At 38.3% G+C, this 13,361-nt stretch overlaps 2 protein-coding genes across 2 annotated transcripts; one reads left to right on the forward strand and one right to left on the reverse strand.

Annotated features, from left to right (window-relative positions):
• Positions 1–7,449: 7,449 nt before the first annotated feature.
• LOC122085939 (probable receptor-like protein kinase At1g49730) lies at positions 7,450–10,566 on the forward strand. Its single transcript, XM_042654566.1, has 7 exons — positions 7,450–7,661; positions 8,750–9,005; positions 9,572–9,624; positions 9,705–9,772; positions 9,909–9,998; positions 10,107–10,176; positions 10,259–10,566. The coding sequence occupies exons 1-7, from the start codon at positions 7,598–7,600 to the stop codon at positions 10,549–10,551; spliced, it is 894 nt and encodes a 297-aa protein (XP_042510500.1). The 5' UTR covers positions 7,450–7,597; the 3' UTR covers positions 10,552–10,566.
• A 715-nt stretch (positions 10,567–11,281) lies between these two features.
• Positions 11,282–12,061, reverse strand: LOC122085940 (RING-H2 finger protein ATL70). Its single transcript, XM_042654567.1, has one exon. The coding sequence runs from the start codon at positions 11,900–11,902 to the stop codon at positions 11,408–11,410; it is 495 nt and encodes a 164-aa protein (XP_042510501.1). The 5' UTR covers positions 11,903–12,061; the 3' UTR covers positions 11,282–11,407.
• Between the last annotated feature and the right edge of the window lie 1,300 nt (positions 12,062–13,361).

Below are 13,361 nucleotides of genomic sequence, written 5' to 3' on the forward strand. Positions count from 1 at the left end.
AAAAATCGTTTTTTTCTGAAAAATTACCCATATTGGCCATTATATGACCGTAGCACCGATACGTATAGATACTCACCGATACGTATCGATACTCATCGATACGTATCGATATATATCGATACTCACCGATACGTGCTGATATATACCGATACGTACCGATCGATACATACCGATACTCACCGATACGTACCAATACATACCGAAACGTACATTTTACCTTAATTTTATATTTTTCATAGAGTCGTATCGAGGCATGTCGTATCGTATCGATGTGTATTAGTGGTGTATTGATGCATATCGGTATGTATTGTAGGATATATATCGATACGAAATGATTTAAAAAATTCAATGTATCGTATCGGTGTGTATCGTATCGGCTGACTAAATTTAAGATATGTATCGGAGGGTATTATATCGGTATCGGAAATACTTAAAACCATGGTTTTAAGTATTGGTATCATATGTGATTGTATTAGTCATGTCATATTGATATCGATTGAGACTGATCCTTGATTCTTGTTCAATTTGAATCGGTTACTCTATCGTTTTAAGGGTAAAATAATAAAATAAAATGTACTTTTCTAAAAAACAATAGGTAAAAGTGACTGATACACACCAATCCTCTCCGATATTGATCCGAATTGGATCATTATCAGCAACCTATTTTTTGAAAATTTAAAATTTAAGTTATTTTCTTAAAAAATAGTATATAAAGGAAATTCTACAAAAGACATCATGGGAGAATGGATGGGTATTAACTCACTTTGTAATTTATGCCACAATCATCATGACATTATATGACATGCTTTCCTTTCCTATGAGTTCATAAAGAGGATTTGGTCGGTCGGTCCATTGGGTTTCAAAATTGAAATGTTACATTGTTTTTCCTTTCCTACTTTAGAAATGTACCTTCTTAGTTCAAATATTATTTCTACTGAATTTAGAGTTCTTCTTTTGTGTCTTCATAATCATTTGTAAGGGAAAAAGTTGGGTATGCCACCGTATCAAGTATGCTAGCACCCATTGTGTCTATCTCTCTTTTTTTTTTTTTTTTTTTTTTAAATGACCCTTATATCTTCCTGAATGATACTCCATCATGTGATTCTATTGGTATTATCCGTTAGCATATTTGATATTGACGGCATACCTATCACTCTCCTCATTTGTAATTATATTTGAAAACATAGAGGTCAAGTTGTCTTCGGCCCAATCCCCTATCTATTATACAATTGTAGAATATTGAGCCTTCAATGACGTTAATACACATTTTCATTGATCAACCAGTGACCATATCAAAACCCATATCCCCACACAACCCAACATTTCTTTTCTCTCACCAAAAAATACTTATCTACACAGCTGTCACTGATACTACTGAAAATATTTTTGAATGAGGTGTCTCTATTATAATGGAAGGGAAATATGTTTTATATTCTATTGATTATTTAATAATAGGAAAAAAATTTTATGCAACAATAAGGGCCTTCTCCATAGAATGAAACAAGCCAAGGAGAAAGGGTAGGAGATGGGCGAAATCTGAAGTAGTGATGAAGACCTAGGAAAGATTATGAATGAAGACCCTTTTTCTGCCATGGAATGCTATGCCTTTGTTTAGAATTTATTATCTATTTTGTTTAAACCTACCTTTTATCTCAAGGTTAATGATGAATTAATTGCATTGCTACAAAGTATATCCTATATGGTTATAAACAGGAAAATCTCTATCAAGACTATTAACCTCATCTTTAACAATTTTTTGGGTAAAATTAATATAATTATTTTCTTTCGAAAAAAAAAAAACCCCCGAAGCCCAACCAGCTCTATAGGATTTCAGCATGAAGCCTTTTAGGAGAAGTCCTTGGGCTGAAACTGTCACACCCCGTTCTCACAGAACGGGGCCAATGACCGGGTTAACACCGGTTAACCCAAACCTGCCAGGATCATCAGATACTGTATTCCACCACAGCATACACACAACTAATATAAGCTCATCAGATCAGCGGAAGACTAAGTTTTACTTGTGAATAATCCCATGATACTTGATACTCGAATTGTGATACAATAATTATATACATGTGGGCCCGAAGGCATGATATTTACACAATAAAAGTATAATTCATATATCAAGTATGTAAAGGAAATCATCAAAATAATTAAAGTACACAGCTCGGCTCGGTAACAAGGCTAGAGCTCAGCTCGGCATCAAGGGTTGAGCCCAGCTCGGCATCAAGGGTTGAGCCCAGCTCGGCATCACATGGTAGAGCTCAGCTCGGCCTCAAAAGTGGAGCTCAGCACGGCCTCAAAGGTGGAGCTCAGCTCGGCCTCAGAACTGCTGTCCTGCAGCACAACTCTTGCACGAGCAGTCAGCGCCGTGCTCTAACTCCTCAGGGGTCCACCAGTCCTCTTCAGGAAACTCGACTGTGGGACCCACCCCATGCTCCTCAGATGTATGACCTGTAAAACCATCTAAAAAGGGGTGTACACATGGGATGAGCTCACTAACTCAGTAAGTGGTAAGATGGACTACACAGCAGTCCACACATCAAAATACAACCATATGCACTACATGCCATGCTATACATTTTAAATCACATCCACCTAAGCAACATTATTAAGTCATTGGTTTTAGTGCTACTACAGCCACAGTGCGCGTATACTCCGGATACAAGCTGCAAACTCCCTCCCACGATACGCCCATAGGGCTGTCGGAGAAGGCCCACCGTGAGTACTCAGAAAAGTAAAGACAATGCCGTCCACCGGCTCTCAACAAAAATGTAAATGACTGAAAATAAAGGTACTGACTCCAGCAATTTAAAAGCAGTACGATTGGCCCTCTTGAATGTACCACCGGGGTTGCCGACTGTCCTATATGACCCGTCGGGCGTTATGTCTAACCGCCACAGTGACCCGACAACCGCGACCACTGCTTCCCTCCAAATGATAACCCAACACTTTAACCCCTGTTGGAAAGGGTCGTAGCACGGGATGGTGAAAATCCTAATACCGCATGCTCCTATATGACAATAGTACAATTGCATAGTGCCACCACGTCCCATTTCACGGGCCACCAATGCACTCATTTCCAAGTCGACTACAGCATCTAGTCTATCAATGCATCATGCACAATGATGTCCACAATCAACATATAAACATCTCATTCAATTTGCATTTGGAAAGTAAACATAACACACATGCATATCAAGGTGAGGATGACTAATCTACATAGCATATTCATGATGGCATGACTAGACTAGATACAATTAAATGAATGCCAAACAATGCCTTGAAACAAGGCCAAACGTCCTCTCCCCACTTACCTGTAGTATACAAGGATTCCCGTTTGGTACGGGAGAGATCCGGTGCGAACCGGGTAGGATTTGGTGAACCTAACATAATTGAGCGGGGTTAGTACTTCACCATTTGAAATCAGAATTAATGAGATTCGATGACAAAATCATGTTTAGAACGTTAAAAGAAGGTCACACGTCCGATTTGGGTTCAATCGGACATAAGGATCACCTTCGGGGCCACACAGGTGGGTCAGACAGGTGGGCTGTCTGGCCCGCCGGTTGGGCCAGGGGCCCCTGCTAGGACCGGCGGGTAGGGTGGCCCACCGGTTGGGCCTGCCGGTTGGGCCCGAAGGCCCCTGCCCTCTCAGGTGGGTGCCCACAGGCGGGTAGGGGCCCACCGATTTCACCCACCGGTCTTGGCGGGAAAAATGCTGTCTCTTCCCAGCTTCCCCCATTCTTTGGGGATTCAAATGGGGGCTTTTTCCAACCCATTCTTCACACTTTCAAGTCTTATAGGATGGCTCTAACCTAGATCTAGGTTAGATTCAAGTGATGGGAAACCATCTTACCTTCTTTGCTCAAGAGCAACTTCAAACCCTCCAAATCACTTCAAACCCACAATGCTTCTTCCACCTTATCAATACCTCTTCAAATCCTTCAAGATCAACACATAAATCATCCATTAAACCTTAGATTCATCATTTCAAAGGGGATTTACAAGATCTCAAGAAACCCTACTCGAATCAAGGGTTTAAGCTTGGGTATGGTGAATGTTCAAAGAACCCAACTTTGCTTACCTCTAAATGTAGATCTAGAGTTGAAGATCATTCTCCCGATGCCGAAATGGGAAGATCAAGCTTCGGCGTTGCTGAAATCCTTCTCTTCTTCCTCTTCCTTCTCTTCCCTTCTTCTTCTTCCCTTTCTTTTCTCTCTCCTCTTTACTCTTCTCACCAATGTACGGGTGTCATAAATGAAAAGTAAATAAAGTCATAAATGCTATATATATAATTCATAAATAAGTGAATAGTGTACATGGATGGGTCACTCAGGTGGGTGGGTACATCCACCTGTCCGCCCACCTGAGGCCAAAACTTGGGATTTTGATAGAGTTTGGGCCTCGGCGCGAACCCCACCCCTAGCATACAATGTAGCATACGTATATACCTTAAAATACGGCTATAATACCTGTTTTATCCGTACATGACCTTATGGTATGTGCATGTACACGGCTTGGGCACTCCCGTCTCTTCTGGCACTGGCTCGGACTTGTCAGGTCAGCCGGTGTTTAAGGTCACCCTTGCCATCATAGCCCATAAGGAACCCGCTCTAACTCCCTTTGGTTCGGTCCCTGCACGGTTAACCGGTTCAACCGCGAAATCAGACCGGGTTTAAGAAGTAGGGTATTACAGAAACAGTCTTCCATGAGATGAGGTTTAAGACCTCTATGGTACTAGTTGACCAAATCCTTTTGAAAAATTGTGAGAAATGAATGAGTATAGTGCCAATCCGATGCCACTGCCGTATTACATAGTAGACAAGTAGGATCAAGAGAGAATCTCTTGGCAAGATTGACTCTTGTAGGCAAACCTTCTTAAGCAATTTTGAAAGGAAAAGCTTGAATTTTGGATATGATTTGGATTTTTGCATGAGTTACCAAATGGAATTGAAGTAATTAGAAGATGATAATGTGGGGCAAGAAAGAATTGCCTTAGTAGCAATGTGGATCGGAACTCCTCCATAGAGGCCATTGACCATAGAGTGCCCATAGATATCTGTTCGGTTGACACATGTCCATAAAAGATCCAACGACTCCTCTTTGCTCTCTAAAAGAACCACCCATGAGAACTGGTGAAACCCATACCTGACTTTTCTCATTCGGTTTCATATTCTTCTCTCCCAAAATGCAGGGACTTCTTCAATATCCAACCAAGAAACAATTCATTGACTATCTAGAAAGGAGAAAAAATGGGCTAATGTTATTTCCCTTAGTGTCGAATCAAGAAGCAATTCATTGACTTATGAGAAGACGATTCAAATACAAACAAACAAACGATCTTGTAATGGACATTAGCAAAGAAATAATGAAATAATTTTCAATAAAATGGTGAAATTCAGGGCTGGAAACTTGTGGCTATTGAGCTGCAACACCAAAGCAATAAAAGGTTCAAACTGAATATTTTATCCATTGCAAAATTGTCAAAGTATTAAATAGGTTCAGTAGAAAATCAAACTCCCACTTGCTAGTTGATGAACAATTTCCAAAAGAAAAAAAAAATTTAATAATACAGAGTAGGAAACACAACAAGAAAGAGAAGTACTAGAACCACTAAACAATGATAAAATGAAGCAGAAAAGTTGCAAAAAAGAATAAAAAAAGGGTTTGTACATCTATCACAACGAGGATGGGTTAGGGTTCTACATTTTGGGAGAAAAAAACCCCCTATTTTCCAGGATGAGGAGAGGCAGCAACGATCAACAACAGATCCGGATCCTCTCCATAGAGGCCTCCTCGTTGTGATAGATGATTGCGTTTAGTTTCTCTACTATATTTGGATGGCAAGAAAAGAAAAAACAAGAGATTTTTTTTTTTAAGAAGAAAGATAAACACAAACCAATCATTGTGTCGCAATGATTTTTGCCTTCTTATTATTATTATTATTATTATTTTCTTCTTCTTTACTTGGCATCCAAACATAGCAATCAATCTATATCAATATTAGTTTGTATTATCGAAATGGAATTCTCGATATTTCATGATCAATGTTGAAATTTTTATTACAAAAATGACCAATATTATAAAGTTAAAAATAAAATAAGGATAAAGTATTGAATGCCTTATTTGAAAATTTTAATCCATATTTTTTTATTAAGTGTACTACATAGAATTGTATATTACCCCATTATCTCATGCATTTTGTCCTACTGTACTTGTGAGGGAAAAAACAGGATTAATGTTCAACAAGTTGGAGGTGCTATTAGGAAACACAAGTTTTTTTTCTCTCTTAAAGAAATTTTTTTATTATTTTTTGAAACACCTTTAAATAAAACTAATACTACAAAAGATGACAACGACGCAAATCTAGGCTTGCCTCCTATGTTGACCCTTTAAACTTTGTTCCAAGGATTACTGAGGGATTGAGCCAACCAAAAGTTGCTCAATAAGTGTTTTTTACCCAAAAAAAAAAAACAATGCATGAGGCTTCTGTTATTACAGGATCTGGGAGGAATAAATGTACACAACATTACCCCTTTATAGAAAAAGCTATTTCCAAGTTTTGAAATGTGTAATAGAGATGTTTCTCCGAAATTCTTAGACCTTCAATTATTGAAGTTCAAGCTGCAAGAAAATATACCAAAAACCAAAGCTCCTTTGAGGTCAAGTTTCAGCTTCCTTGTCAATATGACCATAATTGATAGGACAATGAGAGGCTGATAAGCCTTAGATCATTATGGAAGTGCTGAGGGATCCATGTTCGGAAATATCTTTGTCAAATGTTTTCCATTTTTCTATATTTCCATCTTAGATAATAGAAAAGATTCCATAGGCAACAAAAGTATATAAAGGATATTTCAGTAATTACAATTACCCATTTTGTTATTTCTATAAATTCCCCTAGATGCCTTTTCTGACCATGTGATTAATCTAATCATCGCCCCGACAATGGATGAAACTTTTGTTATAATAACATAGTTGATATAACAAATTCTAAATTGTTTGTGGCGAGGTGCAGTGAACTTCTAACAAATGGAAGCATCCTTCAATCATACACTTCAGTCGTTGGATGTTCATTGCACCTCATCACTTTGCCACATATGATTTTGATGCAATATAACAAGTATTACAACGTCCAGGGACATGGTAGCTATGCATAGCTTTGTATTCTCTTCCCAATTATATGTCTACGACATGCCTCGCCCAACTCATGTGGTTACCCTTTTGAAGACATATTAAAGTACCACCCTAGAGATAGGTGGTGCCTAATAATCACCACACACCTCTTGGTCGATGCCTTAGCATATGCTTTCATTGGCCAGAATGCTAAAGTAGGAACCACGCTCTCGATTAGAAAACATTTTTTCCACGCCCAACCTTATGAGTCGGTCCTTGGCCCTTCTACGGTATAAATATGGACAAGTTATTTTGCTTTTAACAGTTCTTTCTCTTGCTTTTACCGACCGAAGGTAAAGCTAATAGTATTACGGTTGGCTTAAAGCGAAGCTATGGAGATTTGGAAGGGAAAAAGCTCTCTGAGTCTGAAGACTTCAGAGACAAAAGCTCCCTATCAAACCTCTTTGATTCTGCGAAAATGCGAGGTTTTCTCGTTAAACTTAGGGTTTCTCTGTTTCCATGGCGTCGCCGAGCTCGTTCAGGTGTGGAATGTGGAGTTTCTTTTGTCATTTTATCTATTATATCTTTCTCCTTCTTTGATCTCTTGCTGTAGTTTTGATTTTGAGCGGAGGATTTTTTCTTGCTTATACTTTCGTATCAATGGCTGTAATGCGGTTCATTATGGATGATTTTTGCAAAATTGAACTTAAATTCAGAAACTACTTGTAAATTTTGTGGCGTAACTCGTGTTATGCACTGTTAATTTTAAGAGAAAATACTTTGATGTTCTTTAGATTGCTAGAGAATTGGGATTTCATGCTTGCTTACTTTACTTAATTGTTCTATCATGCAAATTTTTTGTCGATTATTGTCTCTGGATTGGAGATAGATCGTACATTTTGTTCAGAGTCTGAAAATCTTTACATTCAACGCTGACATTGCACTGTATGTTAATTATCAAGTTTTCGTTAGAAGACACAAGAATATTCTTGTGATAGAGAAAGGTGTGGGATTTCGTGCTGTAATCATGTCTTTTCAATGAACATTCTAATTTAAAAATGAGATTCTATGTTGCATTACAGCCTCTCTGCCTCTTCATCTATGGTGTCAAAAAGTCTTAGAAGTTGTTAGGTGAACCCCTTTACCCAGTAAATAGCATGAAGCAACTCTTTCCTTATCAAAATAACAGAATCATTACAAAACTGCCTCTTCTTCTAGTTATTTTCCTTACCCTTGTAGTTTATTGAGAGCGATGAGGTATGACAATTAGAGGACTTGGACAATACTTCTATCTTGTCTGTGGAGTATCCTTTATTTTTAAGTATTTTTATACTTTTTCATTTTTTTTTTTTTCAGAGTATTATTGAGGACTTTTTTTCTTTTCAATTTTTGAAAGAACACTTAAGATAAATGTTTTTTTTTTTCAAATTAATTATAAAAAGATTTAGAAAAAAAATTACTAAATAAAAATAATCAAACTGTGCTATTTCATTCGATCTGGATCTTCTATTCAGGACTTTGATTGTCTTTGTTTGGATGAATCTCCTAGATATATGTGCAAATGTAAATGCACACACATAGATGTTATCTAAATGACTCTGGAACTTAAATCTCTATTTATCTCTCACAGGCCAGTTATCCTTCCTGAGGCGCTTCCCAAACAAGGATATAAAGAGGGCTACAGCTGGTTTCAGCAGAAGTTTTGTTAGCCTTTCTAGTGGTCCAGTTTATAAAGCAAAGTTTCAAGATGGCTTCATGGCCATGGTAAAAGAAGTGAAAGCTTTTCCTCAAGGAAAGGATGCCTTTTATAGGGAGGTCCAACTCATTGGCCAGTTAAATCATTGCCACCTTGTTGGGCTCAGAGGGTTTTCCACAGGATGTGAGAGGTTGATGTCCACCGCTGATCCTCTGCTATGAAAGTTTCTAGTATTATTTGAAAACTATTGCATTATTCTCTAAGATTTCAATAAAAATACCAAAAACCTAACTTAGTAGTGGTGAAAAAAAATTGGATATCCTAACAGAAAAGCTTTCTAAAATTTCCAGCCAACCTCATTGGAATGCTGGGTGATTCAATTTTACATTATTCTACATATATTTTTTCCATGTTTATTTATCCTCAGATTTTCATGTTAAAAGATTTAAGAGAAAATTTTTAAATCTTGCATGCATGTTCCTTTGTCAAAGTTTTCTGAAAATGAGATTGTCGCAACTATATTCTACGTATATCTTTTTCATGATTAATTGTCCTCGGGTTTTCATGTTAAGAAAAACCAGGAGAAAAAGTTTTAGATCTTACCTTATCATCTTGTCTATGTTCCCTGAAATGAAATCTTGTGTCCACGGAGTAACCAAAATAGTCACATTACCATGTCTTTTCTGTGAAGTATGTCAATTGTATACTTCTCTAGCACTATTTTTTTTTTCTGTATTCTGTGCTTAATGCTTTCAGATTTCTCGTGTTGGAATACGTTGAAAATGGGAGCCTGAAGGAGCATCTTACCGGTATACCCTCATAAATCTTGTTTTGTACTGCAACTTGAAATTTTGTTATAAAATGATATGATGGAATCTCTCTTGAACAGACCCTCTTAAGACTCCCTTGAACTGGAAGACAAGGCTGCGGATCGCCACTGGAGTTGCAGCTGCATTGGTAGGTTATCTAAGGCCCCGGGGAGGAATTTATAGATGAAGATTCAAACACATCACATGCATATACATTATACAGATCCCAGTGCATATATTTGTATATATTTGTAATTGTAATTTATCTGATATGAATACTGCAGGAATACTTATATTTCTTCTGTAACCCACCTATCTATCACGTGTGCATCAATTCAAGAAATGTTTTGTTGGATGAGAACTTCAATGCCAAGGTAAGGGATTATAAACACATGGTAAAGTTTGGTTTTCTCATATGCTGTTGTGTGATACTAGTGAATGTCAGAGACTCAGAAACTGTGATTGGCTTTTCTTCTTTGCAGCTGTCTGATATTGGCCTTCTTGGTTCTTGTGGAAATCATATTGCCAAGTCATATACTTTATGTTCCAGAGGTGAAGTTGTATTCTGACCCCTGTAGTGAACTCTACTGAACTTCCACTAAAAAAAAATTTCGTTTCTTCTCCCACCTTTCAGGTTGTATGGATCAGGAATGCAGAAACATAATCTTTCAGCTTGGAGTGCTGCTTCTTGAGCTAGTAACTGGTCAACCTTCAGAGGATGATGGTACTGACTTAGTCAAGTGGGTCCAGGATTCAAACTTTCTGAGATCCATGCATAAGATGGTAGACCCAGACCTTGGAAATACTTATGATTTTATAGAGCTTAGAACTCTTTTAACTGTAGCAAGATTGTGTACCAAAACTGACGGAAACCCAAAATTTGTCAGACAGATACTTTTGTATCTCCAAAGAAAGGTAAAACCCTAAGTTCTGCTTGCCTAATTGTTGTCCCCCACATTGAATTTTGAATGATTATTGATATTATGTATGCAGAAGAAATTAAAGAAAAGAAAAACAGGATGAAAGAAAATAAAATTTGAGTCTTATCTGATTTGCAATATAACTCTGCCTAGGTCGTAACTCTTTGGCAAAGTCAACATATTTTGTAAGAAGCAGATCTATATTCAAACTTCCTGCCCAACCCCCTCTTGGGTAGGGAATACTAGGGATGCCTTTGAAGTTAAGGGAAAACCCAGAAAAGCACATTACACAGGGCTCATATTTCCACTGCTCGAGTGTCTTGAGTTAGAGTGAGCAAAGATCTTTTTGTTTCTTTCTGTAAAGCCCCATGGATGGAGAATTTGCAGAGGCTCCACAGGAACTTGCTTCTCGGGTTGTGGCCTCTGCATTTCGAGTTTGGGATTTAGATAGAAGAATTTAGGATAAATCCATGTCTGACCAATGAGATCTGCGAAGCAACCCCATACAGACTAGGCAAAGTGGCAATGTAAAAGGATATGATTAGTACAAAGCTGCAGCCATATGAAAAGTTGAGTTTCAATACACCACCTATCAGAGTGGTATGAATAAGTTGCCCATAAATTTAATGAATGTCTACCAGAAGTGTTTCTTTTGCATCCCAATCTCATGATTCATGTATGCTTGTATTGAATGCTGCTGGGAATGTTGGTAACCTTAAAAAAAAAAGCAAAAATATGAAAGTAGATAAAATAAAAGTTACCACAGAGGGCTCTACCAGAAGGTGAGAGCTTTGTGATGAATTAGTGGAAATTTAACAGTATACAGTTTGTAGAGAAAGCTTTGGCTATGAACACATACTTTCTCATCCAGGCCGACTAGGCAATGGGGCCAACTCCATAAGAGGAGTCGAGAGCGGGGTAGGAGCTGGAGAATTTCGACATACAGGACATGTAGGGTGCAGCCGTAGCCATGGATCAACACACTTGACATGAAAGATGTGTCCACAATAAGGTAATAGCCGGAGCATATCAGTTCCCTTGTAATCTTGTAGGCAGATAGAGCAGCAGGAAGCGGTAGTGTCCTTGCGGAGCTTGGCTTGGGAGTAGAAGACCTTTGGGAAGCTACGGAGTGTTGCCTCATCAAAGCCTTCTTCAACAGTGATGGAGTGATGATCAGTAGGCTCTGGGTCGTCTCGTTGAGCTTCGGCTTCAGAAAACGGGTTTCGGGTGCAGAAGTAGGAGGTGAGAGTGATGGTGGTGATGAGGAGGATGATACCTATGGAGACCCCAATGCCATAGGTGAATCCACCAACGTTTGATAAACCCAACACCCCACCAGAAGCAGCTGTACTGTTCATTTCCTGGAAGATTAAGAGGGGGTTTGATGCTGGTTTCAGCGTTAAGAATTGAATGAGATTGAGAAGCTAGGATAAGCCATGGCCTTGGTGAAGGAAAAGGGTTTTCAATGGTTTCAGATGTCAACGATAAGAAGGAAGAGGCTAGAGCGAGAGAGAGAGAGAAGCTATGGTTTGGTGGGGTTTCAAGTACAGGGAGTATTTGAGAAGGTAAAGAGGCTGGGGGCCCTGTTTGAATATATCCATAACTACCCTACCACATAGAAAAGCTAAAAGGTTTTTCCTGCAAGGTTTCGTGTCTGTACCAGACTGCGAGTGAGGTCAACGGTTACTACAAATGCGGAAGGTTATTTTTTTTAAAATGCTTTTTTATAACGTTGTCCTATTTTAGTATTCCCAAAGAAGAAAATGAATCTCTCTCTCTCTACATACACACGCGTGTACGGAGCACGAAAAGGATAAGTTGTTACTCTTCTTCCACCACCCAAGCTCCCACGCCATCTCAATTGTCTGTAGTTAAATTTTTAATGAGATAAAACGCTGTTTGGTTGCATAGTTCTTGCTCTCAGATATTAGAGCGTGCAAAATCATTGATCCCCTGTTAGTGTAAAGGTCACACGATTAGACAGCCATCTCTTACCCTTTTTTTAATTTAGAAGACGCTGAGCTGATATTGTGTATGCTACACTCAATAAAGATAAGGAGTAAATGAATACTCTCTTTTATGCTCTGGCTGTAAGATGACACTTAATTCTCATGAAATAAAAAATATCCATCCCATACCCATGTGAGTCCTTTTATTGGCCTAGTGCTAAGAAAAAAAAAGTGACAAAAGCATACTTACAAAAATGTGACATCATTTTGAAATTTTTTTTTTTTGTAATATATTTTTCCTTCCTCATCCGAATTCATGCCTATAGAAAAATACAAAAGGGTTTTGTCACAAGTGTGCAGAAAAGCAGATCCCGATAGGATGATTCCAAAGAGGCCATCTGTACAGATTTGGAGGATAAAAGTGAAAATGACGCAGATCCTCATTCAGTTCGGGGGACCTTAATTTTTTTATATATATTAAAAAAAAAAACATAAAATGGCAGCCACTATCGTCCTCCTTTAGACATGCCTTAAAGAAAGGAGGACTAAGCAAGCAGGGACAAACAGGAGAGGTTCCCCACTCTTCTTTGATCCGTCTTAGGGCCGAGTGGTAGCCTCGACCCAAGAGGAAGTGCGATGTGTCTGGAAATTCTGGATCGTAAATGGATTTGGGTATCATTCTGATCGCCTCTTTCATGATCTTTTCTATAGGTAGAACTACTGTGAGCGGTCTAAACTTCGACCCTTATTTCTTTCTTCATATTGTTCAAATTCTACAGAGCGTGATTTCGTTCTTGTTTGTTGGGTCAAATTATACTGAAATAACTTCACTAATTCATTAACTTGAACAGCGACCTGTACTGTATTT

This window comes from Macadamia integrifolia, chromosome 8, assembly GCF_013358625.1.
Source record: "Macadamia integrifolia cultivar HAES 741 chromosome 8, SCU_Mint_v3, whole genome shotgun sequence".
Lineage (NCBI taxonomy): Eukaryota > Viridiplantae > Streptophyta > Magnoliopsida > Proteales > Proteaceae > Macadamia > Macadamia integrifolia.